This window comes from Chaetomium strumarium (genome assembly GCF_033439665.1).
Source record: "Chaetomium strumarium strain CBS 333.67 chromosome Unknown B0T15scaffold_4, whole genome shotgun sequence".
NCBI lineage: Eukaryota > Fungi > Ascomycota > Sordariomycetes > Sordariales > Chaetomiaceae > Chaetomium > Chaetomium strumarium.
The window spans coordinates 138,130-159,873 of record NW_026944432.1 but is presented as its reverse complement, the minus strand read 5'-3'; the positions used below and the strand labels follow the sequence as shown (position 1 = coordinate 159,873).

The 21,744-nt window shown below is 54.9% G+C and overlaps 8 protein-coding genes across 8 annotated transcripts; 2 read left to right on the top strand and 6 right to left on the bottom strand.

Annotated features, from left to right (window-relative positions):
* Positions 1 to 2,860: 2,860 nt before the first annotated feature.
* On the bottom strand, positions 2,861 to 5,276 carry B0T15DRAFT_397412 (uncharacterized protein; the record flags this gene model as incomplete). The annotated part of the gene is made up of 3 exons (XM_062864897.1): positions 2,861 to 3,975; positions 4,030 to 4,701; positions 4,778 to 5,276. 3 exons carry the CDS (start codon positions 5,274 to 5,276, stop codon positions 2,861 to 2,863), a joined length of 2,286 nt encoding a protein of 761 aa, XP_062720815.1.
* Positions 5,277 to 7,104: 1,828 nt separating this feature from the next.
* On the bottom strand, positions 7,105 to 7,720 carry B0T15DRAFT_187276 (uncharacterized protein). Its single transcript, XM_062862396.1, has one exon. The coding sequence runs from the start codon at positions 7,613 to 7,615 to the stop codon at positions 7,220 to 7,222; it is 396 nt and encodes a 131-aa protein (XP_062720814.1). The 5' UTR covers positions 7,616 to 7,720; the 3' UTR covers positions 7,105 to 7,219.
* A 105-nt stretch (positions 7,721 to 7,825) lies between these two features.
* On the bottom strand, positions 7,826 to 8,430 carry B0T15DRAFT_484800 (heterokaryon incompatibility protein-domain-containing protein; the record flags this gene model as incomplete). The annotated part of the gene is made up of 2 exons (XM_062866243.1): positions 7,826 to 8,274; positions 8,409 to 8,430. 2 exons carry the CDS (start codon positions 8,428 to 8,430, stop codon positions 7,826 to 7,828), a joined length of 471 nt encoding a protein of 156 aa, XP_062720813.1.
* A 3,124-nt stretch (positions 8,431 to 11,554) lies between these two features.
* Positions 11,555 to 12,152, top strand: B0T15DRAFT_511009 (uncharacterized protein; the record flags this gene model as incomplete). The annotated part of the gene is made up of 2 exons (XM_062867887.1): positions 11,555 to 11,964; positions 12,071 to 12,152. The coding sequence occupies 2 exons, from the start codon at positions 11,555 to 11,557 to the stop codon at positions 12,150 to 12,152; spliced, it is 492 nt and encodes a 163-aa protein (XP_062720812.1).
* A 1,670-nt stretch (positions 12,153 to 13,822) lies between these two features.
* Positions 13,823 to 15,583, top strand: B0T15DRAFT_567140 (putative acid phosphatase). The gene is made up of 3 exons (XM_062870715.1): positions 13,823 to 14,004; positions 14,067 to 14,341; positions 14,417 to 15,583. The coding sequence occupies exons 1-3, from the start codon at positions 13,872 to 13,874 to the stop codon at positions 15,488 to 15,490; spliced, it is 1,482 nt and encodes a 493-aa protein (XP_062720811.1). The 5' UTR covers positions 13,823 to 13,871; the 3' UTR covers positions 15,491 to 15,583.
* Position 15,584: 1 nt separating this feature from the next.
* On the bottom strand, positions 15,585 to 16,950 carry B0T15DRAFT_531117 (uncharacterized protein). The gene is made up of 3 exons (XM_062869231.1): positions 16,453 to 16,950; positions 16,074 to 16,341; positions 15,585 to 15,945 (listed from the first exon to the last, which is right to left on the bottom strand). The coding sequence occupies exons 1-3, from the start codon at positions 16,728 to 16,730 to the stop codon at positions 15,886 to 15,888; spliced, it is 606 nt and encodes a 201-aa protein (XP_062720810.1). The 5' UTR covers positions 16,731 to 16,950; the 3' UTR covers positions 15,585 to 15,885.
* A 388-nt stretch (positions 16,951 to 17,338) lies between these two features.
* On the bottom strand, positions 17,339 to 18,923 carry B0T15DRAFT_531115 (uncharacterized protein). Its single transcript, XM_062869230.1, has one exon. The coding sequence runs from the start codon at positions 18,625 to 18,627 to the stop codon at positions 17,392 to 17,394; it is 1,236 nt and encodes a 411-aa protein (XP_062720809.1). The 5' UTR covers positions 18,628 to 18,923; the 3' UTR covers positions 17,339 to 17,391.
* Positions 18,924 to 20,676: 1,753 nt separating this feature from the next.
* Positions 20,677 to 21,663, bottom strand: B0T15DRAFT_554791 (class II aldolase and Adducin N-terminal domain-containing protein; the record flags this gene model as incomplete). Its single annotated transcript, XM_062870363.1, has 2 exons — positions 21,199 to 21,663; positions 20,677 to 21,131 (listed from the first exon to the last, which is right to left on the bottom strand). The coding sequence occupies exons 1-2, from the start codon at positions 21,575 to 21,577 to the stop codon at positions 20,677 to 20,679; spliced, it is 834 nt and encodes a 277-aa protein (XP_062720808.1). The 5' UTR covers positions 21,578 to 21,663.
* Between the last annotated feature and the right edge of the window lie 81 nt (positions 21,664 to 21,744).

Genomic DNA, 21,744 nt, shown 5'->3' with positions numbered 1-21,744 from the left:
TGGCAAGCGGGCGGCGGAGACGCCGCTGTGAAGCATTTAGGTGAATTTGGTACCCGCGGACGTGGAAGGTAGAGTTATGGACAGGCTATTGTGTTAAGGTGAATCTGTGCGACTAGATCTCCGAGATTTCGGAGAGTCATGAGAAAAGAGGTACTAGAGCAAGGGACAGCCAACCGGGATGTGTCGACGAGAAAGTGTGGTCACTCCTCTCGTCCACTGTTACTCGTCGTGCGAGCCTCAAAAAATAACTGGCGCGGCGTGACGTTACAGAGGTCGTTGTGAAGGAGGAAGAGCAACTTGTGAGTCCGAGCAGAAGCTCCACTTTCCAACCTGTCCTGAGATATAAACACATCGCTTTCCTAGATGGAGCACTTCTTTGTACATGCCAGTCCTCTAGTCCAACCGCGTGTTCCATCCCACCAGAGCCATTCGGGTCAAAGGCCACCACAGTGTAACTGCAGCATCTCTCAGGACGACCCCAGCCTCCTCGAGCCCCCTGTTCATGCTCACGTCCGCCCTGCCGCAACCAAAAAGCCAGATCATCCCTTCCCTTACGATATCTCTCCGCAACATCCATAGGATTCGCAAAATCTAGTAGAAATCTTAATATCCAACGGTCTAACCGAAACGTCACATCGGTACCCTCGTGTTTGTCTATATCTATATAGGTAGCATAGAAGGCGTAGAGCCTACTAAAAGAAGCCTATAGGCTAGGCTAGTAGCGCTATAGCCGGCTAATGATCTAGAAGTTATACTCTAGCCGGGCCCTGGCGTAAGTAATCTCACCGTCGTCGGTGCTAAAGAGCAGCGTATATATGTCACGGTGACTGGCGTCGCAGGCCAGGCTCAAGGCTCTGGTGGGCAACTGACTGTATTGCAAGAATACTGAACTTACAGGAGGAAAGGAATCCTCGAAGACTGCAAGGTGCGAAGAGGTCTAAATACAGGATGTGGGGCATGTGCCCAGATGTGGAAGGTGAGGCACCAACCAGGTTGACCAATCATGCATGCACCGGAAGCCGGGCACATGACTAAGCAATGGCCTGTGCCATGGTACGGTGGGTCCCACCGTCACAGGTGCCTGGACTTAAATAGTGCATTATACGGATTACTAAGCGCGGAAAACCAGCCGATCCGCGGGGGGTTAACCGGGGTTTCACTCCCCGAGGTTTAGCCGAAGGGCCCCGTATAAAACTTTTTGACCCCCCGCCAACTGTACACTCGTTCTCGACTGGCAGAACTTCGGGCGAGTGCTGGCCCCGGGCCTGCTGAGTCATCAATTGCTAGCGTGCGGTTCCCACTAGAGAGACGGGTCCGTCTCGATTAGTCATCCCAATTGATTATGTCAGCCCCAAAATTACCCCGCGCTCGGCCCCCTGAACTGTTCGAGGCTGGGTATCATACGAGGCAATGAGGAAGGTAGAGGAACAACGGAAGTTGCTTGCAAGGACCGACCCTCCCCCCTCTCCTATTTGTACAGGCACCTTCTCTCGAGTGTATGGGCTACCATGCTTACATGTGCTTGAGAGTCTGCAAGGCGAGGCTCTTCTTCTTGACCACTTCCACCCGCACTGGCATTTGACGCGCGAGGGAGCCCCGCAACTACTCCTTGAGCCTCGCCAGCTTATTGAGCCAGTTCGGGCTCGAAGCTCACTCCCATAGTCAAGTACTAAACGGGAGCCCAGTCAATTTGAAGTGGTCGAGGCGGCCCAGGCCCAGTCCCGTCGGGCCCCAACCACGTGTTCGAAGTGCCACGCAGTTGGCCATATAAGGTCCTCGAGGGCATGCCCTTTGCGGTATTCAAATGTACTGTAGTTAGGTAGCCAGAGTAGTGCTTGGTGGTGTAATTCAGGGGCGCGCAACGCAGTTCAGGGGCACGCAGTTCAGGGGCACGCAGTTCAGGGGGGCGAGCGCGGGGTAATTTTTGGGGCTGACATAATCAACTGGGATGACTAATCGAGACGGACCCGTCTCTCTAGTGGGAGCCCTAGCGTGCGAAAGGCAAGATTTTGCTGATCCCACCTTAGCCCGGCCGATCCAAGGTACCCGAGGCGGTTTCAACCCCTATTATACCTACAATACCTTGCTCTGAGCCTCGAGCGAGGGATATAGCGACCACTGACGTGGTGACAACGCTCCTGCTAGTACTCACCAAGAATCTGACCTACTGTCGAATTTGTTGTTTTTCCGTCCTGCGGTGATGGTTATATCACATAGTGTCTTTCTCCGATTCAATATCTGTCAAAAATACAGCCGAGACTCGCAGCGAACTTGCAACGAGAAAACCGAGTGCAAGTGAGGGGCAGCATGACGTTGAAAGGAAAATAGGCACGGGTGATTTGCATCTGAGATGAGAACTAGCACCATTTATCTCGGCGGACAGTCTACGTCCTTAACCAGTTCTGTGGGCAGCTAGCGATGGGCAATCGAAGGGCTGGTCGCATCAGACAGACATACACAACACCAGCATGACACCAGATGTGGAGGGTTCGCAGATTAGACTTTGGCTAATCCTAAAGTACCTGAAGTAGCCATGTAGCCAGAACTCCAAACTACCTGAATTTCGACGCAAAGATACCTTACCCACTGCAACTACAGAATAAGAGAGAGAGATCTAATAAGGAGTGACTCTTTGATAACCCCAATGCCAACCAGAAAAACTGAACACCCAGACCCTAAGAGTATGTACAGAAAACGATTACTAGCCGCTTTCCCGACTGACAGACAGGGAGGATGCTGAGATACCAAAAAAAGAAATACCCCCCAAAGTTTAGTCATAGCCGGCTCCCCGTTGCCAAGCACTAAAGGGAATATCGGTTAGCAAATGCAAGACTCCAGAAGAGACTGAGACTAAGTGCACTCACTTCACAGCCGGTGGTTTGGGCGCCGCATGACTCCCTCCGCTCTGTTGGCTCTGGTTGCCCGACAAGTTGGAAGACGACGATTGTGAAGGCGCGAACGGGCTCGGCGTCCTTATGCTCCCAGCCCTCAAACTCCCACTTCTCATGTGTTGCGGCTCAGGAGGATACGTGCCATGCACGGGGTCCACAGGCGCACGGAACGAGCTTCGCACGGAATTCCGCGCCGAGTTCCTGAACGAGTTACGTGCCGATTCCCCGGCCGAGTAAGGGCCAGAGTTGGCAGTACCCGGGCGCGCCGCCATGGCCTTCTCGTTGGACATGCCTGATTCGTCGTCCTCGAGATCGGTGCTCCGCTTGAACAGCGTGCCGTCGCCGCGGGCGGTGGCGCCCAGCGCATCGAGTTCGGTCGTGGTGCCGATCTGCGATTGTGACTTCATAAACGACGTGCGGTCGTCGTTCATGAACTGGTACCGCGTGTCCGGGTTGTTATGGAACAGCACGATGCCGGTCGTGACGATGAGCATGAGAAGAAGGATGAGCGCAAAAGCGGCGTTGGCGATCCAGAGTACAACGCCCACCACACCGACAACCAGTTTGGGGAACCCAAACACATCCGTGAAGATGAAAAGGAAGATCGCGTTGATGAAGTTCATCGCGCAGATGGCGATGTTGAATGAGTTTGTGCTCTTATCCATCCACGGCCGCAACACCGACGATGCAATAAGCGCCGCCGCCTCGATGATGATAAGAGCCACCGCCTGGACGGTTCCGGCCTTTTGGGCGAAGGCGATGAACATTGCCTTGACCAGGGTGTAGAGGAGGACAGGGACGATAAAGTAATACGCCGACGCGCGGAATTGGACGTATAAGAAGCCCCATTTGTTGAGGGCATGCGCGTCCGAGAAGAGGATATAGGCCGGATTCCGGTGGAGAGCGACGGAGCGGCGAGCTATGCGAATAACCCTGTACGCAGCATAGCCGAGCGTAGCGACTATGCCGAAGAAGAAGAACACGGCCAACACAATAGCCGCCGGGGAGTCGTTCTGCGTGAACTCCCACAGGCAGAGTACTGAGACCAGCGGAAAGCCAATGAGCAGCATTCTGTACAGGACGCCTAATCAACAGTCAGCCAGGTTGAACCGGAATCCCAGGGACCATCAATGCATACCCTTCAGAACCGTCAGCCATCCGGCACGGAACTCGCCAAAGGTATCGTTCTTCATAAACTTCATCTTGACGGCGAACTCGCAGAAACCCTTGAAAAGCGCAACGGCGATGGCTGCGAACAGTGCAAAGATATAAAAGAACGTTATGCACGTCAAAAACAAGTTGGTCGACTCGATGCCGGCCCGGAAGGCCACTCTCTGGATACCGTAGACGACGTAGCTGCCGTACTCGGTCTGCTCAATGGCCCGCTTCGCAAGGCCGCTCGAATGCCGACCCACTGATCGCTGAACAAGGCCGGCAGCGGAGTGGGCCATCGGCAAAGAACGCTTGACCTTCTCAACCTGCACAGACACGGTGTGGAGCGTGTCGAGTAAGATTGAAGCCTCTCCGCCAGTGGAACGCTGGTACCACGTCATGATGGTCTGGATGAAGTCGACTTTGATGACGCCCATGCTCCACTGGAAGTCCTGAGTCCAAGACTTCACGACTGGCGGAAGCGGTACGGCGCACATACCCAGCATAGCGAGCGCCTGGAAGTAACCGAGCAGGGATAACGAGGTGGACGCGACATGGGATGCCGCATTCGTGAACCCAAGTCCAGAGACCACGGCGGAGGAGAAGAGGGCGAGGATGGCGACGGCTGCGGAGGCCCATTTGACGCCCACAAGGTCAACTATTTTCCGAGTCAGTCTTGGCCAAACTTCTCCAAGTTGCACTGCCGCCCATCCGCGAAGAAGATATCGACATACCGGTCATTCCGTTCGAGATATCTGCCTCGACGCAGGCGATGCTTGTCCCAGCGTCGTCCCCGCTGGTCTTGTTGATAAGCACCCTCACCGTGGCATCGAGGTCCGGAAATGTGTATGCAATCCCTGGAATCTGACCAATCGCATCCTTGGTGACCGGAAGGTTGAACGGGTTGTTCAGCTTGCCGGATGTCATGGGGCACAAGCCTGGTAGATTGGAGTTGCAAGGGTCGACCGTCGTTCGGATGACCTGGTACCCGTATGCCAGGATGGAGATGTCAAAAATCACATAGCCCTCGATTGATGAGGTTGCAATCATGTTGATGGAGGCGGTGAGGTTATTCGGGGTGAAAACGACGTCGAACAGACTCGCTGTGAACCCGGAGTTTTCCTGACACGAGGCCAGCGAGCTCGACCGAAGCACCGGTTCGGCGTTGGTCGGGAGGACAACCGCCGCGAGGGAGGAGAGGAGCCATAACGGCTTCGTCGCTGCGAGACGCATCTTGGCCGGTATGCCCGCCAGGGGCCTGCGGTCAACACGACTAACAAGGGATCTCGAGTCGAATTTCGAATGCGCCGGCGCCGGGTCGGAAGGGAACGGGTCTGGCTTCGGTTGACAGACCTAGGCCAGCATCATAAGGCGGAGCTAATCACAGCGGCTCGCAGCAGTCCGTTTCGCGGGTTTCGCAGCCAGTATCCAGCGCGGGTCGGTCGCGATGATGCTCAGAGGGTCTGGCGGGTTGGTTGGCCGATCGACTGATCGGGGGTTGGTCGACCTGCTCGGGTCGCGGAGTAAAGCGGGGGGCAAAAGCGAGTGACAGCGACCAACGATTTCCTAGTTACCTAAGCCACCATCAATCCATCGAGTCCAGCAGAAACCGTCGCAAACCAGATCGCTACGAGCAAAAGACTGATTGAACTTTGCAGACGTTTGGTCGTTGAAGGTTGGAAGTTGAAACAAATGAAGTTGGCAGAAGAGCGAGTGGGGAGGACAAGGGGTTAAGGTTGCGGGTAGTCTCCACCGCAAACGACGAAGCAACAGGAGGTTCGTGTTGCAAAGACGAGCTTGGGCCAGTGCGTTCGAGATTTGGATGGCCAAACACGAGAGTTGCGTATGTGGCTGTGCTGGCACGAATCCAATGGGAATGCTCGGAACGGCAAAGGAATGCCAAGAGAATCGCAAGATCGTGAGCGACGGCACGACGCTAGCCTATTGTGGTAGCTGCTCATATGTACGGAATACTGGTCACAGACGGGATGACCTCAGCGTCAAGTTGATAGTTGGCCGTCCAAAGTGGCCATGGCTGGGGTTCTTTCGGCATACTCACCAAAGATGTACCGGATTGCCGATGGGAAACTCTCGGACGAAGCAGTAACGTTAGAATAGCAGGAGTTTTTGAAATGGAGAAATGGAATTTCCTCGTAACGGCTGACAGTACAAGTACAGGTATTGCCCGTACGTACGACCGTACTCACTGAAACGCTGCGACATCACCGTTGCTGCGCCACTACCCTGGCATTTAAAAATCACCGAGCATATTTCCGCTTTGGGTGTTTGTCTATCATGAATCGGGACGGCCCGCGGTGTGAATGCGCTCAGGCTCAGCTGTCAGGTCTAGAGTTAATAAGTCGATCATGAAATGGGAAACATGGAGGATTGAAATCCTAGGACTGGACCGGCATGCCAGATAGCATGATCCGGTATTGTGAGGTTCGACAGCGCTGAGCAAGATGGCCTAGCCGGTTCTGATGACTCGGCCTTTGAAGCCGTTATGAAACCACAGGGCAATGATAGAGTTCGTCATACCAGGTTCTTTAAGATGTCGTGACTCTTCAGAATCTGGGTCCTCCAGGAAGTGCAGTTAGTCTCCGATATAGATCAAGGTACGCGGGTGATGGTACGCTAGCAACCGAGAGCACCCTTCAGTGGAATGATCGCGTTGCGTTATACGATTGCAACCACCCTCTTGTCTTGGGTCTGGGGAAACAGAGGGGACCCCTTGGCTTCCTTTGTTTTGTGCCGAAAGCACCCAACCCTCTGGAACGTTCCCGCTTGCTCTCCCGACGAGGTAAGAAGCAGCCCAAAGACCCCGTCCGGGTGCTCCCCGTGTTGCACCGGACGATTGGTCGCAATCGTCAGCGCCCAACAGGACGCAGACCGGTCTTCGTCTTTGTCTGCCTTGCTGTTCAACAACCTGTCTCCAGCGCTCTTGTAACGCTCAGGATCATCCCAGTTAACGAATACGGAAAGAACTCCCGACACAGCAAGGACACCCAGTTGATCGAATTCCGTCATGTATCCTTCAATTACCAGCTTCCCAGACAGGAGTGCTCTGTACGCCGCGCGTTCGGAGGCGAGCACCACGCTGCAATCTCAATCCGTGCCGACGGGACTAGGTCACCGAATCTACTGTCGAGATCCGTAAATTGGATACATCCGGCGTTTTAAGCCCATGGCCATGTCGGGCCGTGGCCTGTGAATCGCGGGCCGGGAGCCTCGTCAGTACTACTAGGGTACCACAACAAATCCTGAACGAGATACTGCCGCCACAAGCCAGCAAGGTAGCCTCCGCCGAAAGACGGCGAGAATTTCTCGGCAATGGCAGCTATGGCCGGCAGCTTGTCTTCTTCAAATTGGGTAATCGTCTGGTGTAGTTTTCCACAAGGTTCTTCCACGATAAGCGAGTCGCGCACTGCTGAGCACCGGGCGAGTCTATCGTTGCATAGCCCGACCAGCACTTCCAACCGATAGCTACCATGTCCAGGCCGGGGAGGTCGACTGTTCCCGGGTCGACAAGGGCAATCGTTGGATGTCAGCGTTGCCATTCTAAGCCTCCACATCTCCAGAAGACTGTCATCCCAGCGAACGCCAACAGCCTCGGTGCAAGGCAGGACTCCTGAAGAGTCCAGGCCCGGTCATTGATGGGCATGTTGATTGTTTCGTCGGCAAACTCCAGCGTATAGTCCACAGTGCCAACGAGGATAGAGCCTAGTCTGTTCTCGTCAACGCGTACGGAAAGACGGCGTGGGGCCCGGGGGTAAGACTTGGGCCTAGAAACCCGTCATTACAGCTTCCAGAACTGGCCGCGAGATCGTGATGAAAGAGTTCCCATAGATGCGAAACATCTTCGGCAGTTCCCTCTGCTTGTCGTCCGGGTCGTCCTGGACGATGCAAAGGGAGTCGATCCAGATATAGCGGAGACCCCGACACCTCGTAACCTGAAAGGCATCGAGTATCGTCTTTGGCAGGCGTGTATAGGGCAGCTCTCTCGAGTAAGCCGCGAGCGAGGCGGCGACGGTGTCGAAGGGCTGAGGACCGCCCCAACAATAGCTGAACGTCGCATACCGACCCTCTTGGCCATCGGTAAACCGGAGACATGCAGATTCTGGAGAGCCCGGCGGCGAGACCTCGACCAACGTTGTGGGTAGCTTAACCCAGTCGTTGCCAGGGCATCCTTCGTGCTTCGCGGCGCAAACATCCAGCCATCGCCGCACACTTTCTAAAGTCGCTGGCGACGGGAGTTCCGCGAGCGATATTCCGGGCATTGGAAGTGCCGCAGCTGGATCATCTGCCATCTGTTCTCAGCGGAAGCAGCGGGAATTGTCGGGTTTCTGTAATCTTACGTTGACTTACCGTGGTCGTATACAGGTACCATTCTAACCTCCCATGTTGCCGCGGCTCCGGGGGGCGTGGCTCCAGACTCAGGCCGCCGTCCTTGTTGGCGTCGTAGCGGAAATGGAATTCGAACTCTTCGTCTGCGGCAGGCCACCAGGAAGGCCTTATACCGCTCGCCCAGTCTTCCTCAGTCAAGTCGCCTTCGTCACCGGATTGGTGATCCTCGTAACTGTAGTGGAGGACAATCCACTCGCAGACCGTGCAGCCATTGTCAGCGCCGTCCTCAACATCTTGCTGCACCTTTCGAAAGCAGAAGTCATGACCGCCGAAGATTTGTGCTCAAAATCAGAGCCGTCACTGGAGTTGGCTGGATCGGGAGTTGGACGAACAGCTGTTGACAGGTTGTGCAGAGCGCCAGGGCGGGAAAGTCGTGAATTGGAGGCATTGTAGGAGGGGGAGTAAAGGCAGGTCGATGCTGAACTGTCGTACTACTAGTGCGAGCTCAGGTACGAATATCACTTTCCTGCACCTATACCTCGACCATCTGGATGCGGGGAGAGGGAGACCCGGAAGGACATAGGTAAGAAAGCTGGCTGGCTGCCTGTGCTGGTTTCAGCTTGGTCAGCGAAAAGCTACTAGCGAGTACTAGTTACCTAGGTAGGAGTGGCGGATCCCTGACAGAGAGCTATGCTGCTGGTTCGTTCCATCGTTCCAGGTCCAGCACAGTGCACACTGGTCTTCGAAACCATGCTTTTAGATCTTAGATGGAGTTAAGGAGTAGGCCTGTCGAACTGTCGATATCCGGTGGACCCCGGAAGTTGAAACCATGTGGCGAACTGGCGATCCACTTGTGCCTGGCCTTATCTTATCGATTGTCATGTTCTGGACCCCAATTGAAACCACTCGACTCCCCTCGTCCATGACAGCACCATTCTGCTTCAACCTTTAAAACTGTATCCTTTGTGGCCATCGCATGTTATGAAATTGGTCGCAGTCTTGAATGCCACGAAACCGATCGAACCACTCACAAAGACGACAAAGCGCATTTAATCTAGCAGATTACCCTGGTCTTACCAACAATGATGCGGTCCGGTTGACTCGCTCAGCAGCTACCCCTCTCCAGCATCTTCCGCCTGCTCGCCGACAGAGCCGCAGCCGCACGCGGTGGCACCTCCTGCATAACGGTCCTTCCAATCGCCGCCGTTAATACTCGCGCCACAAGTAACACCGGCATCTCGGCGCTTCGCGGGCGGCAGTACTCCTCGGGACTAATAAGCTCGCTCGCTGCACGTCTCGCAAGTGCCATCATGCCTGCAACAAACGCACAGGCTGCTACAGCCTCGTCCACGCAATCCGGAAAGCGCAAGATGGACGCCAGGGAGCAGAAGTATTATGCTGTCCGCGCCGGGTTCAACCCTGGTGTGTACACCAGTTGGACGCATTGCCAGCAGCAGATTACCGGGTTCAAAGGAGCAGTTTGTATGTTTCACTTTTATGGCGATTCGACGATTCTCTATCCCCTCTCTAACATCCGTACAGTCAAATCTTTTCTCAACTACGAAGATGCTTTATCCTTCGCCTCGGGCGGCGACCCGCCCTCGGCCGCAAACGATGGCAAGCCCAAGCCACCTCGCTTCTACGGCGTCGCTGTCGGTCGCAAGCCTGGCGTGTACACCGACTGGTCTCAGGCACAGGAGGCAATCGTAGGCTGGAAGGGGCCGAAATACAAAAAGTTCAACACACAGGAGGAAGCCGAGGCGTTTGTCCGGTCCTTCAGTGGCGGAGCACAGCCAGCAACGACGAGCGATGACGAGGCGGATGGCGAACAAGTGGATGGAAGCGAGGAGCCGCCAACGAAAAAGCCAAAAAAGACGACCAGACCTACAAATTCAAGAAATGGCCTCGCAGTCGTTTACACAGACGGGAGCAGTCTGGGCAACGGCAGGGCAGGTGCCGTAGGAGGGGTTGGCGTCTACTTTGGAGAGTCAGATCCAAGGTTAGTCTCGTTGTATACCAATGGTACGCTGCAGCCTGTGGGCGTTTGCTGACGTCTAGCTCGACAGGAACATCTCAGAGCGCTTGGAGGGCGAGGTCCAAACAAACCAGCGAGCCGAGCTGACAGCGATCCTCCGCGCTCTCGAAGCGATCGATACCTCGCAAGACCTCGAGATTCGCACCGACAGCAAGTACTCGATCCAGTGCGTTACCGAGTGGTACATCAACTGGGAGAGGAACGGGTGGAAGACGCGCGGGGGCCCTGTAAAGAACCAGGACCTGGTCCAGTCGATCCGCGACAAGCTTGCGGAGCGTGAGAGCAAGGGTGGGCGGACGCAATTCGTGTGGGTCAAGGGGCACGATGTGGATGTGGGAAACATCGCTGCAGATCTGCTGGCGGTTGAGGGAGCGAAAAAAGGATATTGATACCCATCCTCGTGGTATTGCGCTACTTGTGCTATGGCAGGGCTGCGTTTTGGAGGGGCGTTCTGTTGAGCTTACTGTGTATATATTGTCATATTAATCATTGCCATGGAACGGGATTGCATGTGGATAATCCCAACTTCGAGAGCCGGTGGAGGAGAGGAGAGACACTCCATGGCGACGTTATTCTTTCTGCCCAACAGACATTGCTAACCTATTGCATTGGGGGGAGTGTCAGAGCGCAAACAGGGATTAAAGGGGGAAACAGAAAGGAAGACAGATCAACTTATTTGACATACCCGGCCAGTCAGACTGTCGACGATCAATGACAATGTTTACATGACTCGCCGAGCTCCAGGTGCTGGCAACTTCCACCAGTTCCGGTGATGGTCTAGAACAGAGCTAGCGGGCCCATGAACGAAGGCGACGACCGCTGGATCTGTCGACCGATGCCATCCAATACAATGCCGCTGGCCCATGCGTTGCAGCCGTCGCCGGGCGCGAGCTTCAACTATCACTTCAGGTGTTCTTGTCGGATCAGCTAATGGATACGTCATGGAAAGAAAGAAGTCCGCGGGGTAGATGGGCCTATGCGTGAGAGCGAGGGGACACGGCTTCCTCGAACACACAATTCTTTCCTGTCCTGCATCATCCTCTATCCCCCTTATTATTGTACCCAGCTGGGCATCTATTCCATCCAAAATCACACACCACCACAGCACGACAGTGAGACACCATCCGCCAAGATGATCCCCAAGCGAGTAACCAACGTCAACAACCTCGTCCTCCTCCGGCGACCAGCGAACCGCAGCAACTACCTCTCCACCACGGCCGCCGCCTTCCGCGCCAGTCCCGCGCCGCCGCAGCGCGACCACCGGCCCTCCGCCTCCTCGTCCTACGGCCCCAACGACCCGCGCGGCGGCAGTCCCGTGGACGACATCGACGTAGTCTTCGACTTCCCCTCCGAGGGCCAGGCCAGCTACCAGAAGCGCTCGCTCGACGAGTCCGGCCTGGACATCCACTCGGCCATGCCCCACCATCAGCGCGGGGCAGCAGCAGCAGCAGCAGCAGGCATGAAGAGAGGAGGAGGAGCAAAGGAGATGGCGGAGGGGAATGTCATGTATGTGCTTCTCAACCAGGTTCTGTTTCCCTACGGGTACGTAAAAAGCATCCCGGGACAAAAAGGGGAAAAACAAAGCGGAAGGCTAATGGAGGGGGGGCCATTCACATTGGGTGCGCTTGTTGATGATACTAAGGTACAGATATATCGGCCTCGGCGCGCTGGGACTCGGTGGGCTGTACATGGTCATGCGTCGGCGGGGTCCCAGTCCGAAGGCGGCGTAAACGTGACTGTTCCGGCCATTGGAAGATGGCGGTAGGTTGGGGATGGTGGTTAGATATGGTCGGATGATGGGACATGGGAGGGAGGGAAACGGGCATTGTGCTTGCTTGGAGGCGTCTGCTGAGAGGAAAGAGATTGTAGGGACTGACTAGTGCTCAATTGTGTATTATGTTGTATTCCTATGTACAAATACTAAAGTACTTGTACCTTCGTTGATTACTACCTCATGTCTACAAGCATACTGTAACATTGACCTGGCCGTCTGTTGTCGAAGTGGAAGCCAATAACAGCGAAAAGACGTAGAAGAAGGAATGGAGTCGTGGCTTAGTTGGTCTCTAAGAATTCCGAGTAAGAGAGCTCGGCCTATACCATGGCACCGTCGGGTCGAATTATCCTGAGAGGACGCGAGTAAGACCAGCCAGGACAGATATCGAATCAACGCAGCAGGTAGCACGGTGTTGTTGCTGTTTAAGGTAGGTAGGTACCTAGGCTGCATGCATCCTTCTTAAGAATGCGAATGCAAACCTAAGTCACCATCCACGATTTCATTCCCTTCTGTGAAGGGCATATGATATATCCAAGCCATATAGCCAACCATTTGCGGGAGATGGAGTAGCAATCAATGACTTTGTTGGCTGTACGGCGAGATGGTCCTGTCGAACATATGCAACCTTTTCCGTCTTTTCAGTATCAGTCATGAATGTACCTCAAATCATCAGCCCAAATCATCAGACCGGGTTTGGAGTGGATCAGAAATACTGGGCTTGTATGGGAGAAAGCGAACAGCCTGCTGCCTCTGGCCTTCTTTGCCTTGGATTCAGGATGTAAGAGCAGGCCATTGGGAGAGATGAGGGTACTATGCTGACAATTTACTCTACGCGAAAGTTTGTTATCAATAGTCTAGTACTAGGCAGGCAGGAGGCAGCTCCCCTCCTGGGCCACGAGGTGACGAGGCTCGGTTCCCCATAGTTCACCGCTAGCCTTTGGTCCTGAACGGAATTCTAGCACAGCGGTTGACGGAACACTACCGACCTCTGGCATCAAGCACATGTGCATATTGGCTTCCGCTCTGCAATAGGAGTCGGAATGACCAATCACGGTCGTGGGGCGTGAAGCGTGGCTCGCTAAGCAAAAGCTTGCAGCTACAAGTTACAACGCGGCAATAACAGGGACACACGTGCTGACTTTCTCAACTCCGAAGGGCCAAGACGGCACTTGCTACTACTTTAGTGTACGCCATATGAGGCCTTTACGCTAGCTAGGTACAAACTCCGGGAGATGTGATATTCTGTGTCGGCTTGCTAGGGACCTTTGGCTAAGAGCCTAAGACAACGGTCAAGCCTCGGAAGCTAACATAATGTTAACCCTCAGCTTCCAGCTTGCACATAAATCTCTCACACTACCTAAGTCGGGCCCATACTAGCTTTGTTATTAAGGTTGTCTGAGCCGGTCGGCTTGGGTGCGGCCTAGCCAGCCCTGCAACCCCCCCGAGGACCCACGTAGCATATCCGATCTTCGCCAGCTTGAATGGCTCAGACTTATGCATGTGATACTTTCGGAAGCGGTCCCTAGAGTGGTAGGTAGTATTGTTAGGTTCCCACTCCATAGTAGATACATAAATACCCACGGCGCCGTCAATAACACCGGCGCCTGTCCCTCGTCTCCCGTCGTGCTTTCATTTGTCGCTAGTCTACTACAGTTGGATACTTTTGGTGAACATCATGGCGCTGTCTTCTCACATTCTCCAGATACTGTCCCTCCTCTTTGGGCTCGCAGTTGCTGCCGACTATCCTGGCATTCCCAAGGACCTTACAACACCAGTACAACAACGTATTGCCTTCAAGGGCCCCAACTGTAGGCTCAGTGTTCCTGGTCCAGACTGTTAATACGCCGAGCAACGATTGACGGACCCATAGCCATCTCAGTGAGTTGGAACACTTACGGACAGCTCAACGAAGCGTGTGTCCAGTATGGAAAGTCCGCTAGCAGCCTGACGTCCCAAGCGTGCTCGACGCAGTCCGTAAAGTACGGGACCTCTCGGACATGGGCACACTCTGTGACTCTGACCGGGCTTGATGCTGCCACGACGTACTACTACAAGATCAACTCGACCAACTCCACTGCCAACCAATTCGTAACGGCGCGCGCTCCCGGAGACAAGACCAGTTTTGCCCTGGCCGTGGTAGCTGATGTGCGGCCCTCTAGATAACTACCGTACTTTCGATATCTCTCACTCTCTGCTGACACAATACCCACATTGCAACAGCTCGGTGTCTACGGAGCAGACGGCTACACCACCACCCGCAAACGCGAGATCCCCTACATCGAGCCCGCCTTGAACCACACGACGATCGGAGCGCTAGCCTGCACCATCGACGCCTACGAGTTCGTGCTGCACCCGGGCGACTTCGCCTACGCAGACGACTGGTTCCTGAAGCCCAAGAACCTGCTCGACGGCAAGAACGCCTACGCGGCCATTCTCGAAAACTTTTACCAGCAACTCGCCCCGATCGCCGGCCGCAAGCCGTACATGGCATCGCCGGGGAACCACGAAGCCGCATGCACCGAGATCCCCTTCACCAGCGGTCTCTGCCCGGAGGGGCAACGGAACTTCACGGACTTCCTGACGCGCTTCGGCGGCGGCCTGCTGCCGACGGCTTTCCCCTCCGCCTCCCAAAACGCCACGGCGCAGCGGTACGCCGCCACGGCCGCCTCGCTCGCCCGCCCGCCCTTCTGGTACTCGTTCGAGTACGGCATGGTCCACGTCGTGATGATCGACACCGAGACCGACTTCCCCGCGGCGCCGGACGGCCCCGACGGCTCGGCGGGGCTGGGTGCGGGACCGTTCGGTAGCTCTCCCGCGCAGCAGGTGCAGTTCCTGGAGGCCGATCTGGCGTCGGTCGACCGCAGCGTGACGCCCTGGGTGATTGTTGCGGGCCACAGGCCGTGGTATACCACGGGTGGCAGCGGGAGCAGATGCGAGCCGTGCCAGAGGGCGTTCGAGCCGCTGCTGTACCGGTACGGCGTCGACCTCGGCGTCTTTGGCCACGTGCACAACAGCCAGCGGTTCAGTCCCGTGTATAATGGGACTGCGAACCCCAAGGCGCCGGCGTACATTGTTGCGGGCGGGGCGGGGAATATCGAGGGGTTGAGCGCGGTAGGCGCCAACTATTCGACGAATGTGTTTGCGTATGCGGACGATTTCAGCTATGCCACGTTGCGGTTCCGAGATGCGAATCGTTTGCAGGTCGACTTTGTGAGGAGTAAGACGGGGGAGGTTCTGGAGTCCAGCGTGCTGTACAGGGAACGCGGTGTTGATTTTGTCAGGAACTCCAGCTAGGAGTTAATGGCGTCTTGTCTGGGGGCGGCGTCAGCAGTTCACCGTTGGAAGCAGTACTAGAGTAGTAGTAGATAGGCCTTTCCAAAGGCAAGCTGGCAGCAAAGCTGGTACTAGTTTTGTACAACCAAGTCATGAGATTTGGCGTGCTCGAAAATCCCTTATTGGAGCATGCTTCGAGTTAAAACAACGCTACAAGATCGATGATAAACCTAGAAGTATAATACTAGTAGCAGAAAGTCCACCGTCAAATCCCTTTATACAAAGCCTTGAACTTGGCATAGCTCTGACTGTTCCCCCATGCAAGAAACGATGCTCCAATCCACCGCAACCCTCATGAACAAAGACTTTTGTTATTTCCCAACGCATCCTCCCTTCTCGCCCCAAGCTCCGTCCGTCTAACAGCTCCTCCATTGCAGCGCAACACGAATAGAGAGCTTGCTGCTGATGCGATCGACCTAAGAGTAGTACAATGTAACATATGGCTGTCAGCTTTACTCCTTGCGAGCCCTCAGGGGTAAAAAAGAAATTAAAAAAAAAAAAATAAATATGAAAAGGAAAAGAAAAGAAAAAGTTCGAAACATACCGCGATGAGCGCCTGCTTCTCCGTCGGCGAGATCCAGCACTGGGTATTCATGTTGAAGATGGCCGTGGACCCGCCGCACGGCGACCACGTCACGATGTCCGGGCTGGCCGACAGCGAGAAGCGGCCGTCGCGCTCGCCGCCCAGCGTGATGCCGGCCTTGACCTGGCTGCCCGGGGCGCCGGTGAAGTCGAACGTGTTCTGGCACTGGCCCTCCACACCGTACGGGATGTGCGCCCAGCCGGTCATGGCCGTGTTGAGCGTCGAGAATCTGGGATGGGATGGGGTTAGGTGGTGGTTCATGATCCCATGGATTTATGGATTATGCAAAAAGGGGGACTGGACAATTAGGGGTGCAACAAGCATAGGTAGGAGTACTTACTGGAAGCCCGCGTCGTATTCGAGGTTCAGCGTGACTTTGCAGTTCTTCCGCCAGTCGGCCGCCATGGTGTTGGGGCCGGTCCTCACGACGTATTCCGATAGTCGGATGTCCAGCGCTGTGTTGCTGTCGGTGACTGCGACGTCTGCGGAACCGTAGGGGCACCCCGAGCCCAACACGGACACACCGACGACTCGGAGGTTTTGGGGCGCAGCTGTGGGCGCGGCTGCTGCTGTGCCCAGCCCAGCGGCGACGGAGGAAAGAAATGTTGTGAAGCGCATCGTGTGCCGGACTGAGAGCAACTAAGGGTGGTATGAGAGTCAAGGAAGAGTCTGGGATGAGCTGGTACGTAGGTAGTGGGAGTGGGGACAGCAGAGAGTTTGACCTGGTGAATTTGACCTGGGTGTTCCAGTGTGTGTTCTTGTTGGCAGGGAAGATGCAGTTATATAGAGACCAGGCGTCTCGCCGCCCTGGGTGAGACCCAAATAACCGATATTGCCGGGTAATGGCAGCGCGACTATTCTTAGGAACCACGCCGGACCCTGAGCACCGAGAACCCGTTTGAATGGTCTGGACCATTTGAGATGCATCCTAGGCGAGCGCGTTACTTTAACGCAATATATTTGATTTGATAACGAGGTGGCGACTTGAGAAGTGGCAAAGACATTTCATCCACGCACTACACTATATTTGTCGATCGAGGCGACGATTATAGTAAGCAGGCAATAGGATTTCCCTCACACTCTCTCACAGTCAAAGATAGGAATGTTGGGCGGAGATGAGGCTAATTAGAAATTATAGAGGAACAAGATGATGTTGCAGCATCTCTCCGCCGGAGAGGCGTAGATCAAGGCCATACACCGTACACGCAACGGGCTTAGATGGCATCGTAGGTTATAACCACAACTGATGCAGTTCCAATCCAGTCTCAGTCTACGACTACTAATCATATGACGGTAGGAGTAGCTGCTGCATCTCCTCTATTGCGTTCACGCTTACTTCATCAGCGGGCATGGTCCCACCGCGCCGTGTTTCCTTGGTCCACATAGTAGTACTCCCATCATTGCCGAAATATTGGTCCTGCGGCGACAACCTAGCCAAAACCTCCTCCTTCACCCGGGCGAAGCGCAGCGCCGGACGCCTAAAGGGCCCGTAGTCGATCTGCGGACACCTCCGCGCCGCACAGTCATGCACAATCCGGCCGCAGCGCATCCATTCCCGGAAGACAGCCGTCATGACGAGGACGTCACGGTGTAAGATGCTTCGGACCGCACCACCACGACCACCACCACCATCACCACCACCACTCGTGCTCCCCGCCTCGTGCTCCTTGACGATGCGCGCCACTTCCGACTCTGGAATGAAGTCGAGGTCGGCCAGCTGCAGGTTGCGGCCGCGGTAGTGGCCGACGACGGCAATGAACGTCTTGAGCGCCATCTCCCTTAACATGGTATGGTAACCCGCCAGTCGATCGAAGGGTGGCAACATGGGGTTTTCCAGCACGCCCTCGCGCCCCCACGGGTCGATGAGGCCGTGGACGGGCATGATGACGGTCCGGAACCGGCTGGTGAAGGTGCGCTCGGGACCTTCCAGCTCACGAATATTTCTCCGGGCTCCGTCAGGATAGAGGGTTCCGCCTTGCTCTTGTTCGCTCAAACGCCGGGGGAGGAGGACCAGTATCGGGTTGGCGGCGTCTGGTGGGATCCGCCGGAATTGCCCGGTCGGGGCGCCGTCCTGGTGGAGGATGGGCTCGAGGTCGAGGCCGTTCAGGAACAGGGCGTCTCGCTTCGGATCGATGCGGAGATGCAGGAGGTCGACGCCGAGCTTGTAGAGTCCCTTCCATCTCTGGGCCTTCTTGGACCGCCAGAGCAAGGCCTTGCGGGCCTCGTCGGCCGGGTGGGCGGCGAGGTACGCTAGGGCGGCATAGCGCGACTCGGAGTTGACGCCGAGCAGAGTGCTGACCATGTCCGTCCTCCGCAGATACTCATTGTTCAGCATGGTGAGCCGTGAAGGTGGCGAGAAAAAGCGCTTTGGATCGTGGCATTTCACAAAGATGTTGAGCACGCGTGGCTCCTGCATCGCGAGCGCCGATTCCCATATTTGGAGCCGAAGCTCAGCTGGGAGAATGGGAAACAAACTAAATGAGCAAGAAGAACCGGCCACAGCATTTCCGGTCATGGTTCGGACGTCGATTGTCTCTATGACAAGTAACAAGCCGAGGCTGATCTCTGTGGGTGGATATTGGTAGGGGTGTGAAACTGAAAGCCTGTCTGAGTTGGCGTTGGAGTTCGAGGGTGACTCAGATCCGTCGGCCGGCGCTAAGTTAAGTAGGATCGCGCTATTTTCAATGTCACGTGGGTATCGAGGCACTTATTGCTTCCCGGTACAGGAATGAATAGAGAGAGGGAGTCCCGGGAATGGGATCGTAGATTCTCATTCTTTGTGTGTGCTAGTATGGATGTGCGGCGTCGCTGGGCGAATTCTTTGATCAGGTGTCCTGATGCAGTCAGCAACAACCAACAACTGTACCGGAACTGCCCCGAGACTACGGCCCCACTGCCCCGGGTGTAATGCCAGCATTTGTCGCCATACTTCAAGTTGTTCGTAATGCAAGCAAGTGTAACACGGTAAGATGCTCCTGCTTAAGACGGGCATACTGTTTGTACCGACTTGGGATATACTGATGTAAGAAGATCGAGATGAGGAACTGGGCCCCTGTGATAAAATGGGTGGACCCCAGTTGCCTCGGACTCTCGGAGTGTGGTCAGTAGCCTTACATTCCACCACCTGGGGCTAGTTTTTTGACGGTTTGAGTTCATCAGTGGTGAGCTCTTCAGGTTACCCGTGTGGTTCGTATCCCTCTCCGGGCTTCCCACGAGCGGAATGCTGTGCAGCAAGTTTCCCAATGTCTCAGTCATACAGTTGAGCAATATATAAGGCAGGTACTCAGACACTATTTCCATCATACACAGACTGGCCAAACAAGCCTTTGAACAAGGTCAGGCCTTAAAGTTGACCAGCAAGAAGACCGCATCGCGTCATTTCAGTTGATGATTATCACCAAGAAACCAGTCTCGATTCCTACGTACCTACTCAGGTAGGCATCATCCTCCCGATTCGATCAGTCTAGCTGCCGAGATTCCCCCAAAGCCTTAACCAAACTCCAAAACGAGGTTCCTTCTCCAAACCCACTCCCAACCCAACCCCCACCCAGAGACCCGTGAAGACTGTGATCGTCTTCCCGAGATCAACATCAACAACAGTGACCTCCCCTTTCGCCCATCAAATACCTTCTCCCTGCCATTGTGCTGCCTTGCGCGGACACTCATTCGTAGTGCTCCTCCTTCTCGCCGTAGCAGTTCACCCAGCAGGTCTTGCACACCACCCTGGCCGATACCTCGGGGGTCTTGTCGCACTGGTTGTCCTCCGAGTGGCTGCCCCGCAGACAGAAACACTTGCTGGCCATTGTGATATTTTGTGTTGGTGTGCTCTATTTTTGTTTTCTGCGACTCGTGGGTATTTGGTTCGTTGGTTGGACGGTGGTTGAGGGAGGCAAGTCAGTGTTGGTTTGGCTTCGTAGTGCGAGCTTGCTTTGCTTGAGTGACGGAGTGTAGAGAAACTGAAAGCTGATCAAGTTTGTTTTGTGTGTGGGAGATTTTGAATAGGGGCCAAGGGAGGGAGCGCCGGAGGGTTCTTATACTCATTTCTAGGTTACACGAAAGCATCGATGACCTCAGGCTGTTGTTGCATGTGGCAGGCTTGTAAGACACTACGAGGCTGGTGTACGTCGGTGATCAAGGATGGAAGTTTCATGTACTGGACTTGGAGCTCGGTTGTGAGTTGGCAGGGGAACCATACAAAGAGACCTAAATATCATGTGCTGCGTCAGGAACGTCAACAAGATCACGGCTCTTCAAAGGATCTTATGCCACGCTGTCGAGTGATGACTGGGTATGCCTTTGTCCTATACAAGCAAAGCCTCAAACCTGATGGGATGACCACGTCAGCTATCATACTACACTCCGCAGGCCTTACACCGAAAGGGTCGAGGAACAAGGATTATGAACAACCCTAAATTACATCACCATCCTCTTCACTACAACAACGCTTCCTCTCCCTTCAAAGCTGCCCATATACCGCTGCTACGCTCGTAATCCATCTACTAACCTAAGTCGTTATGACCACCTAATTGACTTCCCATCCTTGAACAATAAGCTATGCTCCCCCCTAGTCAGCTCCACGATCCGGATCCAACCGATTCACGTACAACGGGTTGACCTTGACCTCCCTCAGCCATCCCGCCCAAGGTATCTCCACGAGCTCCCTCTCCGCCTGCCAGCTCTCAGCAATTTGCTGAGGATTAAGGTAGGTAATTTTGGTGGCTAATGTCAACTCCGCACCACCGTAGGCTTGCCGGACCTTGATCGTCTCCGACTGAGCCCTGGCGTTGACTAGGGCATAAATCCCTTGGTACGTGGCCGTCTTGATGTCGGCTGCAATGGAGGTGAAGCCGTGGTTGCGCATCAGAACCAGGTTGTGTCTCCTTTCGCTGTCAACAAGGTACCCGTTGGCATCGAACGTTTTGGCGAGGCCCTCGCCCAGGCGCTGGTTCCGCACCAGGAAGTCTTGTGGGTCATCCGGGAGGTAGTACTTGGTGATGTCGAATTTGGAGACTCTGTGCCCTGAAGAAAGACGGTTATTAGTCCGACTCCATTTAAGATTGTAGGGTTAGCACAAGCCACTACCTACCCAAGAAGCCTGCCATGTAGACGGCAACGCGCAACGACAGGTCGCTGTTGCTGTACGGGATCAGCTCCTCCGGGTGGCCGTGCAACACCACGTTGACGTCGGGAAACCGCTTGTAAATCTCGCTGTGGATGAAACGCTCCACCGGCGGCGCACGGGTGTTCTCGAGGACAGAATCGGCATCGGAGACATAGTACAAGCCGATGTCGTCCAGCCCCGAGACCAGGACCGGTGCCTTCTGATACATCATGAAGAAGGTTGCCGGATCTTCGGGGTTCCGCACCGAGAGATGGCCGAATCCGTCGAGTACGCCATGGTGATGGAGAATGTGGACTGCGTGGACGTAGGTTGCGAGCAATTCTGTAAGCTTCGGCGAATCCATGCTTTTATCTCGATAATTAGCGTAAGAAATAGACTGTTTTAGGAATGTCTTTGCTTCATAAGCAAGTTGGTTAGATGCAGTTTGCTTGGATTCCAGGGTTGTTGACATTGAAGTTACTTTAGGTACGCAGCTCGGTAGCGGCACCTCCTATCAGTCGTCATTGCCCG

Excerpts from the sequence above, each read along its gene's own strand:
- B0T15DRAFT_187276 (XM_062862396.1), bottom strand. The coding sequence starts at position 7,615 with ATGTGGAGGCTTAGAATGGCAACGCTGACATCCAACGATTGCCCTTGT.
- B0T15DRAFT_567140 (XM_062870715.1), top strand. The coding sequence starts at position 13,872 with ATGGCGCTGTCTTCTCACATTCTCCAGATACTGTCCCTCCTCTTTGGG. Across the intron at positions 14,005-14,066 it reads TGCCTTCAAGGGCCCCAACT|CCATCTCAGTGAGTTGGAAC; the intron begins GTAGGCTCAGTG and ends ACGGACCCATAG. Across the intron at positions 14,342-14,416 it reads CCCTGGCCGTGGTAGCTGAT|CTCGGTGTCTACGGAGCAGA; the intron begins GTGCGGCCCTCT and ends ACATTGCAACAG.
- B0T15DRAFT_531117 (XM_062869231.1), bottom strand. The coding sequence starts at position 16,730 with ATGCGCTTCACAACATTTCTTTCCTCCGTCGCCGCTGGGCTGGGCACA. Across the intron at positions 16,342-16,452 it reads GAATACGACGCGGGCTTCCA|ATTCTCGACGCTCAACACGG; the intron begins GTAAGTACTCCT and ends ATCCCATCCCAG. Across the intron at positions 15,946-16,073 it reads AGAAGCAGGCGCTCATCGCG|GTCGATCGCATCAGCAGCAA; the intron begins GTATGTTTCGAA and ends TACTACTCTTAG.
- B0T15DRAFT_531115 (XM_062869230.1), bottom strand. The coding sequence starts at position 18,627 with ATGACCGGAAATGCTGTGGCCGGTTCTTCTTGCTCATTTAGTTTGTTT.